The sequence below is a fragment of the Lygodium microphyllum genome, chromosome 19 (genome assembly GCF_053477565.2).
Source record: "Lygodium microphyllum isolate KBCC chromosome 19, Lygodium_microphyllum_v1.1.10, whole genome shotgun sequence".
Taxonomy (NCBI): Eukaryota; Viridiplantae; Streptophyta; class Polypodiopsida; order Schizaeales; family Lygodiaceae; genus Lygodium; species Lygodium microphyllum.
The window spans coordinates 14794246-14817758 of NC_141153.1; the positions used below are offsets into that span (position 1 = coordinate 14794246).

General features: G+C 39.6%; 1 protein-coding gene across 1 annotated transcript; it reads right to left on the minus strand.

Moving 5' to 3' along the window:
- Window positions 1-19082: 19082 nt before the first annotated feature.
- LOC148019591 (uncharacterized) lies at window positions 19083-21017 on the minus strand. The gene is made up of 2 exons (XM_087700775.1): window positions 20196-21017; window positions 19083-20101 (listed from the first exon to the last, which is right to left on the minus strand). Exons 1-2 carry the CDS (start codon window positions 20596-20598, stop codon window positions 19365-19367), a joined length of 1140 nt encoding a protein of 379 aa, XP_087556901.1. The 5' UTR covers window positions 20599-21017; the 3' UTR covers window positions 19083-19364.
- Window positions 21018-23513: the final 2496 nt, after the last annotated feature.

The following is a 23513-nucleotide window of genomic DNA, read 5'->3' on the forward strand; positions in this document are numbered from 1 at the left end:
GATGCATCCTCCATAACATATTCAAGTACAACTTTTTTAGCTTCTTTCTGCTGCTCCATTTTACTTTTTCTTATGCATTTAGATGGGCCTGAAGAGGAAGGACCAGTAGTATCCTCATATCTTCATCTCTTTTCTTCCAAAAGAGCTTCTTGATTATGAACCTCAACCAAATAATCATAGGCTAAAAATGAATCCACTGGTGCACCCCATCTTGTTCTCCCTCCTATACTCTGACTTGCATCAGCCAGTTCAGACTTTATTTTACCTTTTTCCATGCAATCTAATGCTTGCATCCAAACACAAGATTTTGCTTCAGCCATGCCTCCTTTATGAGCTTCTTCTGCCCTTTCAATTCTCAACCCATATGTGGCTGCATCTATGGCAAAAAATGTTGTCATTGCTACCATCTCTTCCAACCTCTTCTACATGTGCCACCATTTCCAAAATTTGGCTCTATTGGAAGACTAGTTTCTATTGCATGTATTTTGCATCTTTCCAAAAGACTAACATTTTCGCTTCCGCTTCACGATAAGCTGTACAGTCTCACTTTTCATGTTGTAAACTGTCATACCAAATGCATCTCCTCTTGTATCTTTCTTTGTACAATCTTTAGACTGTTGCCCGGCCCCCCTCTTCTACCTTGACATCCAATTTTTCGACCTTTGCATTGATTTTCTGTCGAATTCAACCTCAAATCACACATGTCCTTGATTAATTCATCCACAACAGCACCTTTAAGAGCCAGACCATTAGGTATAGCCGGTTGTTCTACCATAGCCACAGGTGCCTTGGCTGAAATTTCAACCCCCTTCTAAGCACTTGCAGGTATTATGCCTATACCCCATCTTAATTTTATCTGCTCTCTCTTTACCAACATATGCACTGTCTCAGTTACATTAGCCCAATCTAAATTCAACCCCATTTCAAAAGAGGAATCTTCTAAACAATCAGTCAGCTGCTCATCGGCATCCAACTACACATACCAACTTTCAAATTCACGGAGCAAAGCTATAGCAGCCAACCCTTTATTGGGCTTTTCAATCCAATTTGTAAATGTCTTTTTAGTTATCAATCCTGCATCTTCCAAGAAAAAATCGTCTCTCAAAGCTTTCTTAAAAGCTGCCCAATCAATATCTCTTCTATGTAACTCATCAATCCGATCATGCAATGCATGCATGGCCAAATAGGAGAAATACCAACTCCATCTATACTGTGGTACCTCATGAAATAACATCTTTTCTTCATACAACTGGATGAAGGCCGAAACATTTTGACCCTTAAACTGCTTCAATTCCTGTTCCACTACCTATAATGCATTCACAACTAAGGAATCAATTCTTTCTACTTCCTGCCAAGTTTGCATTTGATGTTGTAACAACAAATGTTGTTGTTGTTGTTGTTGCTGCAAAAAAGTAACCATCTGTTGTAAAGCATCACCACCACTTGAACCTCTAGAATCCCCCATCTTTACACACCTGCTCTGCCGACTTTCACGTCGGGTTCACCACTGTCAGACCATTTGGGGTCAAAAGTCTACCATGAGAGTAAGAGACAGTAGGGTGAAGGGAGATTCACAGAGAGCAATTAATGAAAGAGAAGGGGTTTGAAGAATTATAAGATGTATAAGAATACTCATAGAGGTGAAACCTATCAATTTATTTCTACATCCTGAGAAGATAATTCTCTTATAGACTAAAAAAAAGTGCATAAAACAATAGCTTCCTCTCTGGTGCTCAGACCATCAATCTGATGCTTCCATTGGCTCCAAAATGGGGGTAAAATACTAGGACACCTGGTCAAAATTCTCACAGATCACTCCTTCTCCCAGTTTGGAGTGTTGTTTATCGCCTATAAACTGCGATCGTGCATCGTGCGATTTCACCAATCCTTCTTTTTGCATAAAATCCCCCAAAAATGGTTGAAATCCACTTTCTTTTTTATATATGTCATCCTATTCTAGAAGTTGTCTACAACTTTTGGATATTAACAAGAAATAATATTCAAAATATCAAAAATATGCTAAACTTGTCCAAAAATATAGTATTTTTGAACCATCCACACTACTACGGACACTAACACTAATGACTAATATAGCATTGACTCTCTAGATCAATAAGAAAGCCGAATGAAGATGCACTCTAGAGTTTTTCACATTGTGACTACGTAGTGGCACGACAACGTGATACATTAAATGAGGTAGGTGAGCTCCTATTCTAAATATATGAGATATTTACAATGAGGATAACTATCAGATCCTTTTGTCCACATGTTTGCATATCCTTATCTTATCCAAACTTTATCCTAACACATATGTACATTGCAATTTTATATGAATTATTATAAACTCTCATTCTCTTCTTCAACAAAAACTTATTTAAATTGGCTACATCAAGTGGCTTTAATTTTACTATCATTTATATTTTTTTCTTATCTATTTGATTTTATTCTTAAATTTTGAGATTTATTTTCTTTCATCATATTAAGAAAAATAATAATAAATACTATTTTTGAGTTTTTAAAATCAAAATGTATTATTTATTCTTAGATTCTAAGGTGTATTATTTTTATTTTTGATCAGATTAAAAAATTAATAATTATTACTAATATGTGTTTTTTTAAATACTTTTTATGTAGATGGTTGAATCAATGTTCCAATATTATTGTGCTTTACCTTACTAGATGCAATTGCAAGAGGCATTACACCCATTACCTACAAATGATATCATTCATAGAAGTCTTGCAAGAGTAATCAAAAAATTACTAAGTGATAGTGGCGTGTTTACTAACATGAATTCTCCATTGTATATAGAAGTTAGGGATGTATCTAATGCTACTATATTACACAAACAAGTGATGATTTTATAGTGTATACCACTTGCACAATAGGAGAATACCACTCAATTAGAGCATATGGAAGTTCAAAGATTTATCATGTTTTATTACCTTACATCAATTTCGTTAAAACTTTGTTGATTGCTCTACCAATGATGCCAAGAGGCATATTCCATGGTGGATTCCGTGAGACCACGGTGGATTATATGAGTTTTTATTCCACGGTGGATTCCATGAGGTTTTGCGGTGGATTCAGTAAAACTATATTTATTTATCGGGACTCGTACACAAGGTGGATTCCTTGTGTGAGAAGTTGACGGGGACACTTGTCCTTTTCGAGTGTCATGTTAATTTAATGTGCATGTGGATGACTCCATAATGGATGATTTTGCAAAATACATATTTAAATTTATGGACGTTTATGAGTTTAGAGTGCACTCGTATTAAATTTAGGTTATGACAGAGTTTCAACCTATTTATTTATTTTGTAGCTAAAGATTGCTAGGTATTCACTTTTATCGATTTAATTTTATTATTTTCTAACAATTGTGAATGCTTCAGTTGTTTGATGTGTAGAGGAGGCGACGGTGGTGTTGGGAAGCACTGGGTGATAGTGTGTATTCAAATTACCTAAAAGAAATTATCATTTTTTGTGAGTGTGCATCTTATCATTAAAGGCGTGGCACTAATATTTATTTAGACGTGCTTATTTATTGAAGTGCTTGACAAATATTTATTATTTTGTATGTGCATGGGCACACGATCTAAATATTTTATTATTGGACATTGTATTTTGGCACAGCCAAACTCTTGGGCCACCCAACCACTTTATTCTTTATTTGGACAAAAGCAAACACAAAAGCTAAAGCATGCTTATTTGTAAATTGGGCTATTTTTAGCTTTGAGATAAATAAATTTATAAATACATGCCTTGTGGAGCGCTCACACAAGGCATGGGGGGAGATTGTACCCAATTGGTCTTTTTGCTTCATGTCATGTAAGTTCATGCAAGTTTATCTTCTTGATTTTTGAAATTAAAGTAGAGTTCGTTGTTCTTGGGGACCTTCCGACGCTCGCTACGTATGCATCCAGTATTCAATTTGTGCACCAATACTATCAGAGCGAAGCTGAGATCAAGGGCTTTCAATCGCGTACCATCTCGCGTCGTGAAGAAAAAGCTCTTGGAACGAATGGACTCTACAGTTAGTCTCACAACGATCCATCAATACTAGCGTGTTCATGGCAGTGAAGAACCCCCTGCTGTGTTGTTGGATCACGAAGGACCACTCGGGAAGCTCCTTTCTAAACACTTTTTTTTTCTCTCTCTCAGATAGAAGACAGAAATTGCCAAGTTTAATAACAATTACTAGGCTTATTGTTTAAGCTTAAAGCTTAAAGCCCCGAAAATTCAATCGTCTATGCAGAAGGACGAACTGACTAGTGATGATTTTGGTGCCAACATACCGACGTTCGAATTCGTTTTTCATAAAAATATTAAGCTTTTAATAAAGCTTAAGCTCATTAAGCTTCCTAAAGCTTAAAACTTTCAATCCTAAGTCTTCTCCATAGTAGCAGCTCACACATAACCAATCCCGAACTGGTTCTGCAAATCCAGTAAGCCCCTATTCATATCTGCACTCTGAGAAAGACAGTTTCCAGCATGCAAACTGAAACATGCAATACATTTCCTACTTGAAGAAGGATTTCATCAACTTCCGTACCCGCAAAAAGAAGAAAGATTGCAAAAAGCCATTTATAAAAAAAAAAGCCTTATAAACCCAACTTTGAGCCACACTCATCCCGCTAACAATATTTTGAGTGTGTGAGGTTGTTTGAAATTTTGCAAAATGACCGATCAAAATATGGAAGATTTTATAGCCGAAGGTGATTTACCGGAACCAACGATGGAGCAAAAACTGGACCTAATTATGATGCATCTTCGAGAAGAACAAAGAGCACATCAAACTTTGCAAGCTCAACTGGCCACTCTTCAATGATCTATTATCGAACAAGATGGACCGCAACCCAAGGATGTTATATGACTGCTTTCAAGTGCCACCAACCTTGACATCTAGTGGTGAATTGTCAATCTAAAAAGCCAATTGTTCACATCAACTACTTGGGAGCAACTAAAGATGAAGACCATGAACAAATGCCAGATTGCACAGAAGACGATGACGATATCGGTACTACTTCAGATACTTTACTAGGTATGACAAATCCTCATTCTTTATTAACGATGAAATGTCTTGTGCATGGTAGAGAAAATATTGTTTTACATGATGACGGGAGCACACACGATTTTATTTTTACAAAATTGGTCAAAGAATTGAATTTACATACTGTTTCAACTCATTATCGCATCAAGGCTGCATTCTTAGGTACTAGATATAATGGAACACAATAAGTTCATGACTTGGAAATTAAAATTAGTGATTATGTTGAGCGCAGAAATTTCTTAGTTGTACCTTTGCAATCTAGTGATATTATTTTAGGAATGCCTTGGCGTCATAAATATAATCTCGATATAGATTATCCCACATATTCAATGAAGATTCATTCTAATGGAAAACAAATACATGGTACGCTTACCTTAGATACTTTTCCATTGCTTAGTCACACACAGGCTCAACGTGCATTAAGAAAAGGTAGCAAATCCTATTTAGTATGGGTAAATAAAATTGAAGCTAAGGAAAATCAGATACATCCTAGGCATGCACAATTTCTTTCACAATTTAAAGATTGTTTTGGTGTTGACTTACCACCTGGCTTACCACCTACACGTCTTGAAGATCATAAAATAGACTTAATTCTAGGTTCTCAACCACCATGTAAAGCACCTTATCGACATAATCAAATTGAACAGAAATAAATTCAAACCCAAGTTGAAGATTTGTTAGCCCGATGACTCATTAGACCCAGTAGTTCTCCTTTTGGTGCACCTGTCCTATTAGTTAAAAAGAAAAATAACACCTATAGGATGTGCATTGATTATTGTGCCCTAAATAAGATCACTGTCAAGAATAGATATCTGATCCCTAAGGTAGATGACCTCATGGATAAACTACAAGGGGCCACAATATTTAGCAAGATAGATCTTAAATTTGGATATCATAAGTATGATTGGATACACTTGATATTTTCAAAACTGCATTTAGAACTCAATTTGGTCATTATGAATTCCTTGTTATGCCTTTTGGTCTAACTAATGTACCAGGCACATTCAGTCGTAAAATGAATCACATATTTTTGAAGCATCAACATTGTGTCATTGTTTAATTATGAACATTTATCCTTGGTTTTCAAATTATTGAAAGAGAATCAACTATATGCTAATCCTGAAAAGAGTGAAATTTTTCAAACCCACATTGAATACATAGGACGTATTGTTTCATCAGACCGTATTAAAGTTGATCCTAAAAAGATAGAAGCAATTTTGAATTGGCCAATACCTAAAAATGTGCATGAATTACGTTCTTTCTTAGATCTTGCTAGCTTTTACCATAAATTTGTAAGAAATTTTTCATTGCTTGCATTGCCTTTGACAAAATTATTAAAGAAAGGTATTGTGTATCATTGGTTTGATAATCAGCAAAAGTTTTTTGATTTACTGAAATATGCCTTAATACATGCCCCTGTATTGCAACTGACTGACTTTAATAGACCATTCTTCCTAGTAGTTAGTGATGCTAGTGGATCTGGAAAAGGAGTTGTCCTTATGCAAGATTCACATCCCATAGCCTACTCTAGCTGCAAACTTAAACCATTCGAACTCAAGTATTCTACCTATGATAAGGAATTGCTAGCAATAGTACAAGCTAATTTATATCAATGGAAACACTATTTAATGGGATTTGAATTTATGATCAAAACTGACCAACAAAGTATTAAACATCTCCTTAGCCACAAATTTCTGACCGTCATATTAAATGGGCTTCTTTTATTCGAAGCTTTCATCCACTTATCCAATATCAACTCAAAAAAGAGAATGTCATTGCCGATGCCTTGAGTAGAAGACCAAGTATCCATAATATCTTTGTTATATCTTTTGATTCCCTTATCCCTATGAAAGATACATATGACCAAGACCCTAGTTATCAAGTTGATTGGAATAAATTAGTTGTAAATAATTGGATTTCAATAGATTCATTGTCTTATTCTGATGGATATATGTTTTATGAGAAAAGGTTGTATGTAACTATACCATTTCGATCATTTGTGTTGCACGAAATTCATTGTCTCCCATACCAAGGCCATAAAGGTATTATTTCTACTTTGTGTACATTGGTTAAAGATTTTTATTGGTGATAGCTGGAATCTGATGTTTCTAACTTTGTATCTGAGTGTTTAATTTTTCAAAGAGTTGAGCGATACCATGGTAAGCAATATGGTTTATTAATGCCTTTATCAATTCCTGAACGACCATGGGAACATATTTCAATGGATTTTATAACTAGTCTGCTTAACACCCAAGCTAATCATGATATGATTTGGACTATCATAGATCGATTTAGAAAACAAGCATATTTCATTTCATGCAAGAAAACATTAACTGCATCTCAAGCTGCACAATTGTTTTTTCAGATAGTTTTCACTAACTATGGTTTGCCAAAAGTTATTATTTCTAACCATGATTCTAGATTTTGCAATAATTTTTGGACCACTTTGTTTGCTATTTTAGGTACAAATATTGATTTCTCATATTCATTTCATCCTAAAACAAATGGGCAAACAGAAGCTACTAATAGTACAAATTTAGATCTTTTGCGTGCATATACAATTTCAAAACTACAAATATGGGATGCACACTTACATTTATTTCAATTTGCATACAATAATACACCACATACAGCTACACAAAAAGCACCTTTTGAAATCATTTATGGACATAGATTGACTATACATGTTACATCATTGTCAAACAAAGTTAAAGCTGCTGATGATATTGCCAATATGCATACTACTATTTCTACTGAAGTTAAAGACATGATTGTAAAAACCCAACAATCATACGCAAATCAAGCTAACAAGAAAAGAAAAGCTATGAGTTTCAAAATCGATGATTATGTTTGGTTACGTATTGAAAAGATAAGATTACAAAGTGTTGAGAAACATCTTATTGTTAAGTTAGCCCCTAGATTTTATGGACCTTTCAAAATCATTCACAAAATCAATGACAATGCATTTAAATTAGAACTTCCCCAACATTGGAAAATCCACAATACTTTTCATATCAGTTTTTTATGACCTTTTAAAGGGCAATTACCTATTCACCCTATCTATGAAAACTCTCCTTTGTTAGAAGAAGAAACTGAAATCCTTGAACCTGAAACTATTCTAGGCACTGACTTTATGACCACTAGAACTGACCATAGATATTCTAGATATTTGGTTAAGTTTAAAAATTATCCTGTTGAAGTGGCCCAATGGATGCATACTCGTGACACCTAAGTGCTTACCCCTCGCTGCTCGCTCCACATTGAGCTAATAGCAATTGAGGACAATTGCTATCCCAACTCGAGGGTATGATACTAGGAGGCATATTCCATGGTGGATTCTGTGAGACCACGGTGGATTACGTGAGTTTTTATTCCACGGTGGATTCAGTGAGGTTTTGCAGTGGATTCTTTAAAACTATATTTATCTATCGGGGCTCGTACACAAGGTGGATTCCTTGTGTGAGAAGTTGACGAGAACGCGTGTCCTTTTTGGGCGTCATGTTAGTTTAATGTGCACGTGGGTGACTCCACAGCGAGTGATTCCGCAAAATACATATTTAAATTAATAGACATTTATGAGTTTAGAGTGCACATGTATTAAATTTAGGTTAGGACAGAGTTTCAACCTATTTATTTATTTTGTAACTGAAGACTGCTAGGTATTCACCTTTTTTGATTTAATTTTATCTTTTTCTAATAATTGTGAATGCTTCAGTTGATATGTAGAGCACGCGACGGTGGCGTTGGGAAGCACTAGGTGATAGCATGTATTCAAAGTACCTAAAAAAATTTATCATTTTTTATGAGCGCACGTCTTATCATTAAAGGCGTGGTGCTAATATTTAATTAGGCATGCTTATTTATTTAATATTTATTATTTAGTATGCATATGGGTGCATGGCTTAAATATTTTATTATTAGACATTGTATTTGGTCAAATACAGAAGCAAAAGCATGCTTATTTGTAAAATAATTATTTGGATAAAATAATTATTTTACAAATCTTTATTTGGACAAAAGCAAACACAGAAGCTAAAGCATGCTTATTTGTAAAATAATTGGGCTATTTTTGAGCTTTGAGATGAATAAATTTATAAATACATGCCTTGTGGAGTGCTTACACAAGGCATGGGGGGGTTTTGTACCCAATTGGTCTTTTTGCTTCATATCGTACAAGTCTATCTTCTTGATTTTTGACATTAAAGTAGAGTTATTTGTTCTTGGGGACCTTCCGACGCTCGCTACGTATGCATCCAGCATCCAATTTGTGCACCAACCAATGCTAGAGGTCAGATGTCATGACCCATGTTAGGCTTACTCAATTTTTTATAAATGTTTTATTGCATAAAATACATAAAGTAAAAATCAATATTCCTAATATTCTTTCTCATTTTTAGGTGTGGTAAGCAATGTTGACAGGCCACATGTTGCAACACAATCTAGGAGGGAGCATGGAACAACATCACCCTTACATGTTGTGCAACTCTATCAACTTTGAATAATTCAACTCGAAAGATGAAGCTATCTTTTCAACAATTGATTTAGATCAATGGATCTATCTTACTCAGAATATACATATTTTTTTCTTCATTTAGTCTTTTTTATAGTTGGAATATTACAATCATATTGAAAAATCACTTTTTCTTTATGCATTTTCTTGTATGGTTTAGATACAAAAATTTGTATTATGTATTAATGAGTGCACTAATCTATTTATGATACCTTAGTATCACTATGTGTAGGGATATTTCTTATATATTTGTACACAAATATAAGTATGTGCTTTTAAATGCAAGATAATATTATTGATATTTCTATCAAGATGTATTTAGAAAGTACATCATAATACATGCTTCTAGTGGGGGGGTCCAAGGATAGCCCACCAAAAGTCTTGGTCACACACTTTGAAGATCTAATGTTTTTTCCTAAGTCTCTTTACTATTGCCAAGGACCCTCTTGCTATTTTGTGACACAATATTGGGGTTTTTATCGAAGCTTCCTTTAACATTGTCACCACATTTGTGTTGTTCCATAGAGCTCTTAGAGTAACATCCCTGATGATGTGCCAAAGCTTCATGGTTTCTTCATAAATTGTGCCTTGATCTTCGACAATTGCAGATGTAAGTCTGGAACACTATGGATATTACTGGAGGTACAAATGCGAACATTGAACTTATCCAAGTCTACTTCCATGTAGGAGCATGTCAACAAGCTTTGGCAATTGCAGATGCAAGTCTAGAATGCTTACATATTCAAATACAAGTATATGTGTGAGTCAAATTTATGTGATGAATTTGAGCAATATTCTTGATTTCATGTTAGATGCATCCTATAATCATATTAAAAAAACATTTAAATATCACTACAAGATATAGATCTTATACCGACGTTTAAAGCGACGAAAATACAAACAACAAAATTTGCCCCCGTCGTCGCAAAAAGCATCGTTATTGGCGACGCCATAGAAACGTCACTATTGGCATCGCTATATGCATCGCTGCATTTGCAACGCAAATAGCGACGCAACCAGTAAATTTACGATGCACATAGCGAGGCCAATAGCGACGAGAGCAGTAAATTTGCGACGCAAATAGTGATGGTAATAGGGGAAAAAAAATTTGTGGCAGGGCAGAAATAGTTTTTGTACTACTGCATACAAAGCGCTTGCAAACAAAAAGAATGTATACTGAAATCATAAAACTGATACATGAAATAAATACATGATCACATAAAATGCGATTGGTACAATCATGAAAGGATATCACTAATACATAGAAAATGTCTACATAGAAAAACTCACATAGAAAATGCCTGATCCTTGAAGCTCACATAGAAAAACTAAAGGTGTGTGAGCTTCAAGGATCCAAGGGCGAGCTATAAATCCTCGTCCCCCGAAAGCTTGTCCCGCCGCAAAGGAGCATCGAACGGATTCTACAGAAAAAGAAACAACATATCAATCCACCATACAATAATGCATTCAAATATCTCATGGTAACTACGGACAAGAAAGATGAGTGACTTACATGGCCGCCACGTCTATACAATCGGTCGATCAATGCATTGAGACCGTGCCTCTCTGTATATCGAGTCTCAAGGCCTTACGGATCATGATTTGTAATGGAGTGTTGCAAAGAAAACAAAATGCTAACTGTTAGAAACATGATTGTCAGTACAAAGAATATTTCAAAAAAACAAACAAGCAAAACAAAAGAGAAACTTACAAAGTCCTCCAAATATGTCCTGTGGCCGCCACTCCTAAGATGATGGACCACTTCGGCCTCGAGTCGTGCCCTCGCCGCCTCCCGCTGCTGACTCCAATGTCCTGGCAAATTTGTAGCCTCCTCCCTCAGTCTGCGCCAATCGTCTGCATCTAACCACTCGAGCTTTGCAGCCCCACTCTTGATTACCTTGCGTGCGTTGGATCGTCTATGTGACATGTATGCATGCATGGAATCCATCATCGAGCCCGTAGAGAATCTATCTACTGCGGCTGGCACCGGAAACTCCTCGTGCAAGGATGCTATTATGCAGTCCTTGCTCCCCTCCGGTATGTTCTTCCAATGATCCAGGACGTTGTGCTAAAAAACTTATTGGCACAACTCTCTCATGCGAGCCATCACCCTCCTCCCCTCATTATTCATGATGATGGCTCCTGACCTACTATCAACCAAGTATCCATAACCCCTAGGAGTCTGCCTAAGATGGGTCCTCTCTCATCTCCGTCCACGCTCCTGGGCATATCCAGGAGACCCCTCTACATCCGGTGTACCGACGGGGGTAACCTCTCTCGGAGTGGCACTCAAAGGGGTGCCACCAAAGGGGATGCCACCAAAAGGGGTGCCACCTGCTGACGGTTGCGCAAAAGCCGAAGTAACTGGAGTAGACGTCCCCACAAGTGTAACAAATCCTAGAGGTGATGCAGCTCCAGGTGAACGACGAGACGGAGACACCACATCCGTGTCTCCACAACGGCATCCCCTGATCCCGATGCAGTCCCTCCCTCTGGCCCAAGTCGTGAGCGTCGAGATCGTCTGCTCAAAGCTGAAGCATCTGATCGCGCTGAAGCAGATCTAGGAGAGCGCCCTGACGAAGAACAAGACAGCTCCTGGTCTGCCATCTCTCTGAATCTCGCGAGCTGGTCTGGAGACATGCGTGCCATCATGTCCTGAAACTCCTCATCGCTCATCCCTCGACTCATCCTGAAAATGTCACCTACATAGATAAAAAATGGTGTTAGAATAATCAATTTAAACTATACAAAGCACAGTAATATAAATCATTTTTGAAAAATCCCTCTTAAAATGCATATCTTATGTACCTTTATGGAAGATCTAAACAACAAATTGAGTAATATAATTCTCCAAGAATGAAGTATTCTATGGTCCCATGTTAATCTCCTGACACAACTCTGCATACACTGGAAGGTCGATAGACATGTCACCACAAAAGAACGAGTCTGCCTCGTTCTCAAAAAATTCTTGGACTACTGTATTTCCATCATTGTTAGCCGATGCGGGCTCCAAGCTTGCGGTGGCCTCCACCCCTTGTAATATCGACCCCTCTATTTGCATATTATCTTTATCTATGCCCGGAACATTGCTTTGATCATATACTCTCGCACTTCGAGGAGTTGAAGGTATAACATACCACCATTGAGATTGTCGAGGGTTTGGATAGAAGATTACCTGTTCACAAACACGTACAAAGCGAGTTCAAACCATTGTGACATAAACCATGTCGTATTACAATTAGCAAGCAAATGACTCTATGCACCTGTTCACAATGGGCCGGAAACACAAAGGTGTCGCACAAATCCGTCCATTTTTTTTCGGAATCTATTTCGAGAAATCCAGATGGACCTCGTCGAACTGTTGCTCCAGCTCCTCCAAGTACCACTTTGAACCACTGCACATCGAATAGTATCATGGAGAAGCTACGGTAATCCACCGTAATAATACTTTGCAAGTTCCCAAAATACTCCATCTCATCCACAATCGTGTTCGGATCCATTGCTCGTTGCCGGCTCTCTTGCTCAAACCTTGCCATGACACCACAGTCCATTGTGGAGCGCATTTTGTCAATACGCTCCACGCGAAAATGCCGTCCGCGCGACCACGCTGCACTATATATTTTGTACTGTACATTGAAACACTCAAATTAGATGTCGCATATAAAATTTAGATACGATATATTCTAAACCCCTCATCACCTTTGGACTACATCCCCTCAAGAACTCCCACTCCTCCATTGAGACCTATGTCCCTTCACTGGATGCTACGGTCAAGGCTCCATGCAACCATCGTATTGACATAAACCGCGGCATCTTCTCCATGCCTTCGGGATATCGAATCGGTCGATGACGCGTACTGTGTCAAAATTCAGCTCGCGCTTCCTCTCGATCTTGCGTTGCAATTTGGTACTTGGTGAGCCACATCTCCATGGAGGCATGGTGCAACATACAAACACGATTCACCTTCTCTTCCATTGAGGCATCCATTATTTTTTCTACCCCATTTCCAACCACCACATCTCCAGTCAGTCTATCATCGTCCTTCAGCGTCCATAGCATTTCATTGTTTGGTTCCATCGTTGGTAGCCATTGTGAGATATGCACTAATGCCTCTGACACCAACCAACCTTCCGCCATGCTACCTTCTAGACGAGCTCGTTGTCGCACAAAGCCTTTCAGGGTTTTCATGAAGCGCTCCAGGAAGAACATCCATCGCGTATGGACAGGTCTAACAATCTTCACTTCGTCCACAAGATGCACAAGAAGGTAAACTTGTATCGTGAGCATGCTAGTGGGCAGGTATTTCTCAAAGAGACAGACCGTCTCCACTGCTCCCCGCCTTGCGGATTCAATAGAGGATGTCTTAATCTCTTTCTGTGAGATCCATTGCACCAAAGTCGACAACTTGTAAATGGCCCCGCGAATTTCTGGAGTAAGGCATCCTGTGATCACGATCGGTAGGACAAACTGCCACAAATGAAAAAGCATTATGAATAATGGTCACTTTTCAAATTGCAAAATGCCCACGCTAATTACAATCCATTCTGTTCACAAACCTAACATATCTTATGCCAATCATGGGATTTTAGCCCTGATAATTGGTCATCTTTAGAAAATGCGGACCTGAGAGAACGCATCAAACCCGTCGGAGTGCGGATAGACTTGATTACTTGCTTCACAATGTGCTCTTTTTTTGTGGACAAAACCCAAGGAGCGCGAGGAAGCTGCACTCCCCCTTCAACACTCGACTGGGGCCAAAGCGCCTTCATCTTACCTACCTCCTTCAAATCCATTCGTGACCCTATAGTGTCTCTCTTTCCTGTGATGTGGTCCCATAGCAAGCTGCCCACATTCTTAAAAATATACATGGGATCCAACAAGTGGTTGACCTATAAGTGGGTCCAATGTGGCAACTCGTAGAAAACTGAGAACCGTCGCATTCTATTTGGATGTGATTCCGGGTTTACCATTTTCAGCTCGTACCAGCTTGCAGCGTTCATACATGTTGGAGGTCGTCCAAGAAAACCTTCCTTGAGTTCATGATCCTCCGGCAAGAAAGCGGCGTGTCCTTGATATACCATCTTCTTCATGGTTCGTGACCTTCGGGAGTCTAACTGTGGCCCACACAATGGACATGCATGATAACCTGAGGTAACCAGATCTGTAAGGCGAGCCACGACCTAGTGAATACTTGATCGAATGAAATAAAATATAGATATTACCAGCGAGAACGGAGGTCTGCTCACTTGAGCACTCTCCCAATCCTGGAAAGTCATGCATCGTCCACATGAGAATGGCTCGAATGTTGGCTGACCGCCGACCATCGTGCCTGCTCATATCTTGCACAGTGACCCCCTCCTCCCACAAAATCTTAAGCTCATCGACTAATGGACGAAGATACACGTTCATATTTTTTACTTTGTAGTGGCCCGGGACAAGCAAGCTAAGGATAAGATGTCCTTTCTTCGTAGAAAGCCATGGAGGGATGTTGTAGTTGACAAGCACTATAGGCCACACACTGTAAGAAGTCGAGCGCAGATTGAATGGATTCACACCATCCGTGGCGAGACCAAGCCGAAGATTCCTTGGCTCTCAGGCAAAGCCTGGGAAGGTAGAGTCAATGTGGCTCCATGCGTGCGAATCTGTTGATATTCGTTGAACTCTATCCGTGGACCTATTTTGCATATGCCACCTTGTCAAGCTTGCCATGCCAGACGTGCGAAACATGTGGTTTATGCGGGGGATGAGCGGAAAGTGTTTGAGAACTTTTTGAGGGATGGTTTACCCTTGCAAGTCCTGTCAATACCTGTGAGCACCACACTTTGGACATGTCTCCATAGTCTCGTATTCATCTTGAAACAGTATGTAGTCGTTGATACATGCATGGATGTTATTGTAGTCCATGCCAAGCTTTCGTAAAACATATCGTGCATCATCACGAGACTCAGGCATAGTATTTGTAGGTGGCAATATATGATATTTCAATAACCTGAAAAAAATCATAAAACACATTGAAAAAGCACAAATGTTTGCAATAATACTATAAAAAATAAAAATCAATGAAACTTATGTGCCAGATACCTGAATAACTCAGTCACACTCGTATCGCTCCAACTGTATTTTGCTTGCACACTTAAGAGTGCAAGCAATGTCTTCCACCGAGATACTCGGCACCCATCATATAATGGTATGGATGCTTTCTCTCTAAGCGGATCAGATGTCTTCTCTGGCATTGACGGTATAGATGGGCCTTACGAGTGGTGGATTGGCTCCTGCAATCCATCCATCGCATGTCCACGAACTCTTTTAATTGGCCGCAAAGGGTGCACTCCCCCTTGGGTCGAGACATCACCCCCCTGGATAGAAAATTTGCCAACAAGACCCAATCTTATTGTGTATGGTTTTCAATTAGCTTGCGAGTACAATGCATGATTAATATTAACTTCAAATTACCGTTTGCTGAAAATCCGCAATCGGCTGATCAATGATCTCAGATTGAAACTCGCCAAATTGTCGTACGTGTTCTATAGACAAACGGCATTTTCGTCTAATTACCAACTTGCATTGAGAGCAAGGACATGGGACACACTGATTAAGATACGTCTCGCGATCTTGAACAATAAGACCTTCTTCGTTTTCCATCTTATCTACATTACAGCAAACGAGGCTTAAATGGATAGCTTTATGGAGATGTACGTCAAGTTGCAAGTTGACCATAAATCTTGCATTGTACAAAGTAGTTGAGAGATTTTTTGATGTTATATCTCCGCCTTGTATCATGCTCAAGGATTTGTTTGTCTCGGTAAATAATTATTCGTTATTGTAAAAAACTGCACTAGAGGGCTTTGAGTATAAGTAATCCATTTATGAGCATCATTGAGGATCTCTTAGTCTAATAATAAATCAGTCTCAACAAAAAGCATCTTAGAAATGTGGTTTTTTTGTCCTAGGATCGCGTATTAAAATTAATGCCATCTATGAAATTTATCAACTATAGTAATAAAATTTATTTCAATCAATTGTACTCATAGTCATAAGACCTGAGAGAAAATATCCTATACTCAATTTAAGGGATTCTTCTTCTATAACAATACTTTTGGGTTCATTTTGATAAAGTACCGTAATGACCATTAGCTAGGGTATCATTTTCTTTTAGTCCTTCCATTGACTAGTTGGCATGATTTCTAATTTGTTATGCCTATAAAGTTAATACAAAAACAATGAATTATGCATATCACAATTAGATCCCCTACTTGGACATTATGAAGGATATGACCAATTTTAAGCCATCTTAAAGAGTCACCAATGTATGTGGCCCATGGCAAAGCACATTGCATACCATTATCGATAAGTCTATTGTCGTGCATCTTAAATCTCCTAATTAGACTTTATAAACGGTATGACTAATTTGTAGCCCCCTTAAGGAGTCGATGTAATGGTACCCATAAAAAAAGTAAAGTGGATACCATTACCATAATCATGGATATGCTATCATTCCAATATATGTTATCTTTCTCTTTCTCTCCCTCTCCCTCCCTCTCTTTCTCTTTCTCTCATATTTCCTCTCCCTCTCACAATATATCTTAACACTCTCCAAAAGCAAAAGGGAGAGGGAGAGAGAGAATGCACTCTCCCTTCCTCTCCCTCTCCCTCTCCCTCTCGCTCTCTTTCTCTCCCTCTCTAATTTCCTTCCCCTCCCTCTCCCTCTCTTTCTCTCCCTCTCTCTCCCTCTCCCTCTCTTTCTCTCTTTCTTTCTCATTTCCTCTCCTAAACAAGCAAAAAAGAAAGTGATTCAAACATTAAACAAGCAAGACTCGGGAGAGTGAGAGAAAGAATGCACTCTCCCTCCCTCTCCCTCTCCCTCTCCCTCTCTTTCTCTCTCATTTCCTAAACAAGCAAAAAATAAAGTGATTTAAACATTAAACAAGCAAAAGGGAGAGGGAGAGAGACAATGCACTCTCCCTCTCTTTCTCTTTCTCTCCCTCTCTCATTTCCTTCCCCTCCCTCTCTTTCTCTCCCTCTCTTTCTCTCTCATTTCCTCTCCTAAACAAGTAAAAAATAAAGTGATTTAAACATTAAACAAGCAAAAGGGAGAGGGAGAGAGAGAATGCACTCTCCCTCCCTCTCCCTCTCTCTCTCTCTCGTTCTCTTTCTCTTTCTCTCTCTCCCTCTCCCTCTCTTTCTCTCTCGTTCTCTTTCTCTTTCTCTCTCTCCGTCTCCCTCTCTTTCTCTCTTACTCTCTTGTTTCCTCTCCTAAACAAGCAAAAAAGAAAGTGATTTAAACATTAAACAAGCAAAAGGGAGAGGGAGAGAGAGAATGCACTCTCCCTCTCCCTCCCTCTCCCTCTCTTTCTCTTTCTCTCCCTCTCTCATTTCCTCCCCCTCCCTCTCCCTCTCCCTCTCCCTCTCTTTCTCTTTCTCTCCCTCTCTCTCCCTCTCCCTCTCTTTCTCTCTCATTTCCTCTCCTAAACAAGCAAAAGAGAGCGATTTAAACCTTAAACAAGCAAAAGAAAGAGAGAGGGAGACTCACCGATGAGATATGGCGAGCGTGGGGCGGCTCCTCTTTGTGATGAAGGCTCCTCCTCTCCTTCGCGAACAACGACGGCGGCGGCGGTGGCGGTGGCGGTGGCAAGTCTTCTTCCTCTCCTTCTCTCACGACGGTCGCGCTCTCCCTCGCTCTCGCTCTCAAAACTCACAAGTCGCAAACGCGAAATGAAAACCGCGCTCGGTTTCGACCGCTTTTTTTCCCTGTGGAGCTTTGCGGCGACGCACATAGCGACGCTATTAGTGACGCCAATAGCGACGCCGCTATCCGCCGTCGCTAATCGGCGTCGCTACTAGCTCAAATCCTTGTAGTGTATCTTGGAACATGTGTAAATCATTTTTATATATGTGTGAAGCTATGTTCTTAAACACATACATACTTATGTATAACACAAAGCTTTGGGGTTTTTCACGATTGGTTTCTTTGTGACTTAGCCACCTATAATTCCTCTTGCCACATCAGATGCGCATTAGGATGTGATATATCCTAAGTATTTCAAATTTTGGTACATCAAACTTACTAGTGCAAAGCATCGGATGAACACCATCATGAAGTGTTGAGAGAAGCTAGGCACATAGCATCTAATACTACATGAATGCATATTCAATGACAACATTATCAGTTGTCGAGAAGATATCCAACATACTACATTAATGCTAATTCAATAATAAACTTGTCAATGTGATAAACTTTTGTTCTAGTTTGTTTTAGGATTCTCTTAAGGATCATATCTTGAATCCAACATAGATCACTCTAATTTTCACAAATCATACAACCCATACAAAGTAAGAAACTTTTGAAACGAATAGACTATGGCCTTCATCTAGCTTAATCCTTGGTTAACTTGAGACTAGGAATTAGCTCACAGAGCTAAAAGTAGGAGTTTCAAATCTAATTTGTTAATAATTCAACCTTGGTGCTCCAATCAAACCGTCAATGTTTATAGCCTCTAAATGTTCTATAATGTCTTGTCATTGGCCCCGTCTCTACATATAAATTGTATTCCTGGTAATCACATATCCTTCCGAACTCCAAGTAACACATTAACAGATATTAACAAGCGTATATAGATACTAATTAGAGCTATAACAGATAAGTATGCTTGTTTGAGAGAGAAAGAGAGAGAGAGCGAGCGAGCGAGCTAGAATCTAATAAACTATTATTGGTCATTGGTAAAGAACATTTAAGTTGGGCTTCCGTTAACTGCTCAATAATCGAGAGGGAGAGACAAATGGCAACATTTAGCTCGACATTTTAGTCAAGAGTTAACGCTTGACTTGTGAAAATAAGGAGGTGGGGCAGGCATGTGTGTTAAGGACGGTGGAGGGGATTCATACTTGTATGGGGGAGGGGGAGGAAGCTCGTGTTTGTAAGGACTAGGGGACTCGTACTTGTATAGAGGTGGGGGAGGGGACTGGTAATTGTACAGTGGAGGTGGTGGGGATTCATATTTGTATGGAGGTGGGGGAGGGGGAGGGGTTTCGTATTTGTATTTGGGAGGCGGTGGGGATTCATACTTGTATGGAGGTGGGGGAGGGGATTCGTACTTATAAGGGGGAGGGCGTGGAGATTCGTACTTGTCTGGTGGAGCGGGTGAAGACTGGTAAAGGGGAGAGGGTGGGGACTCGTACGTGTATGGTGGAGGAGGGCATTCCTCCTTGTATGGAGGTGGTGGAGACATCTTGTGCTCATAGCATTGATCAGTGTATTCCTTCTTGGAGATGTATGCGAAGGGGCCCGCGAGTAAGGAAACCTCGTCCTTGGACTTGGACTTTATGTGAAGAACGGCGCCCGATTCGCCTCCGTGAAGGTTGGTGGGGACGGTGCAGGAGGTGTCGTAAGAGGGCGAGATGAGCATGGCCTTGCAAGCGTCGCTGCCATGTTCGAGGTAGTCGAATCCAGAGAGCTCTATTCTGAATCTGCCGCTCTCATCGGTGAGGCCGTAGAATGAGTCTTCGGACTTGCTGTTCCAGCAGAAGACGCCGATCTTGATGCCTGGACAGTGCAGCGGGGAGCGGCATTGATCAGCAATCAAGAGACTTTGATATGAGAGAGAGAGAGAGAGAGAGAGAGAGAGGTGGTATTATACCTTTGAGAGGCTTTTTGAGCTTGCTATTTTTGCAGAGGTCGCAGTAGACGTTGCCGGAGACGACAGCCTTGCAGGGAGGCGGAGCAGGGGGGGAAGAGAGATGCTTGTACTGGTAAGGTGGGGGAGACTCGTGTTTGTAAGGTGGAGGGGGCGGAGACTCATACTTATAAGGCGGGGGAGCCTCGTATTTATAAGGCGGTGGGGGTGGGGGCGACTCGTACTTATACGGCGGCGGGGGTGGCAGGGACTCGTATTTCTTGTAGGGCGGGGGCGCATCGTATTTGTTGTATTGCGGGGGCGACACAAAATAATTTGCTGCCGCTAGCTGGACGAGTAGCAGAAGATAGATTATTGAGGCCAGTGTGACGCTGCCTCCTCCGCTACTCCAAACCTGCACCGCCATTTTTGGCGACCTTACAAATATCGTCTTCTGCGGGCGCGTGCGACCGACAAAGAGAGAGAGAGAGAGAGAGAGAGAGAGAGAGGGAGGTCCGGAGTCTGCTCGAGTGCTGCCATAGGAATGAAAGTGGCTTTTTATAGCTTTGCTAGGCCATACATAACAGATGTTCGAGCGGACGGAACAGAGCTAGCTTGTAACAAGACTTGTCAACAACGGAACGCTTCTTTTGCTTCCTGAATCCTAACCCAATCGCCGAAGATAGTAAAGTGTTGAGAGTGTGGGGAAAATTTCAACAAACACTCTTTCTTTGCCACGCTACTGCTAGCGTTGTGTGACAACTCTTCAGCATACAACCATAGCTGAGCTTCCGTTTTTTCTAATCCAATTTTCACAATGGAATTTTGGCTAGCTGTAATCTCCTTTCATATAGAATATTCTTATAAACTATTTCGAAAAACTATTGGAATATGGTTGAAAATCCTCAACATCCAATATCAAAATTATGACTAGGCTAGCATTACAGTAGCTTCAGTAATCCAACTAACTCCATCAGCACGATAACATGACAGTTGGGTCAATCACATAGCTAAATCAGCTAGTGCATTGGCAAAACGTAGCATGATATCTAAGGGGCAACACGCATCTTTATTGGAGTAGTACGCCCTTTTATTGGCCTCTTTATGTTAGAAGATTAGCTCTTGCTTTACTTGTTCTACCCTCACCTAATTACTCACCAACACTTGCAAGTAGATATCATTCGTTCTACAAACGCGAGAAGGCACGGCAACTTCTTTATCAGCCCCACCGTCACCTAAATACAAGTGACTTGAAGTGACGTTAACGAGCTGCATGGCCAGACAGGTTGACACCATTTCCAAAGATTCGCCCGTCAGATCATCCAGTGACTACCAAATACCTAACTTCTATTCTTATGCGATCAACTCCGTTCACTCTTTCATCCGAGGCGATAAAGCTCGTCTAAAAGAAAACAAAGCAGCCCATGTCTAGTTGTGATAGGTAGAGCCTCTTATGGGGAGAACCTCCACCGGCGGACCTACCTTCACAGGCTATATCACATATCACAGACCTACATCCACCATATGACTATGTCGAAATTTGCTGTTTCCCTTCCTTCCCGTCTCGAAATTCTCTGTCTCTCTCTCTCTGTCTCTCTGTGTGTGTGTCTCATACATGAAATTCAGAGCTAAATTATTACCTTTCCATTGAGATTTAGGGGTTAAGGATACTGTTTAGAATGGCTTTATTGTGTTGTGCTAGTCACCATGGATACTTTCTTAACTCCTTTTTAAATTGATGTGCTAGTGTCCATTTTACATGTTTTTTGACACCTAATAAAAGAAATAAGAAAGGTACCAATGATACATAGAAATAAGGCAAAAACACAAAGAAATAAGGAAGGTATCTAAAAGGACATGACACAACGTTGTCACACGTTAGCAAGAATCTAGAAAAGGACCCTAGCTATGCAAAAATAAGGTAACTTTTTTTCCATTCATTCTATGTACTACTATAGGTTGCTTTGATTTTTGTAGTCTAGGTTTTCCTTTCATTGTGCTAGGTTAAATTTTCTTATTGTTTCGAATAATGTTTTCCCTTCACACATTAATGATCCTTCGTCAAGAATCCATTGATTTTTCTTTAGGATTTTTCAAGTTACCTCGAAGACATGTTTGAGAAAAGGGGAAGTTGGTCATCATGTATGTATTTATTTACTCTTTCCAAAGCACAATTCATGGAAAATGGCTCACACACACCCTCATGAGCACTCTTTTATATCAACCACACTTGAGGGTCGTCTCCCATTTCTCTTGAATAACTTCCATGCTAATAGGAGTGTTTACAAGTGCCTCTACCATCATTGCACAATGTATGGCATGAGTTATGGACATAAAGACAGAGCACCTTTTAACTGCACATATGTTCTTGCTCATACACATGGAAATATTCAATAATCAATAGGAACCTTGGGCTGTGTGGGTAAGGAGGAAGGTGAGAATGAGGGACATGGAGGTCTCCAACAATTAGAAGCAAGGTTTTTTCATGGCTTACATTACACAACCAATATTCTTGCAAGAAATGTAAGCTCGCGGTGGGGAATAGGAGCAACAATTTTTTCATCAATTGAGAGGTAAGGATATATGAGAGTAATTGGATCAATTTTAATTAAAACAAATTTCATGGCTTTTTGCATAGTGCACATGCACCTTGATAGGCTAGGCACAATCTTTCAATACATCCATGATTTCGTACCATGCATCGAGTGTTTGATATGCATACCATTATTTTAAATATACATAAAATTATTTTCAATCATGCTTGACATGCATAACATTATTTTCAATATTGCATTACCCAATAACAACCATATGTGATTGACCATAAAATCTTTTCAAAATATTTTCTTTTCTCTAGGTGCACCACATATCTCAACTTAATGCCACAATTTTCTTGAATACCTAAGAATTCAAGGATTTTGTTGCTAGCATTGGTTTATAAGATCACTTGTGTACTTTGCAAGCAACATGGAAGCATATAGATGCATGAAAAAACCAAAAGTACATGGGAATATTCAAGCATGTTTTCAGGCATTGACAATTGAAAAACTTGTGAAGGCTTGCTTTTCATAAAGTAAGATCGTACATGTTGTGGGAGCTCACGCTCAACCGCCAAGACCCACGGACCACTTATTGTTTCAAGCATTTCAAGCGAGCACAAATGGCTATCTCTCACCTAGCTGACACACGGCCTTTGATCCTATGGGGGTGTAGTGAGCTTACCTTGATGCCCGAATGACTAGCCTCCTCTCTCAAGCAACGCGGTAGCTCCATGATTCGTGATGCGAGCTCAAGCATCCTCAAGCCTCCACCTTCAAGCTCCATCCTCCATAAACCGCACAT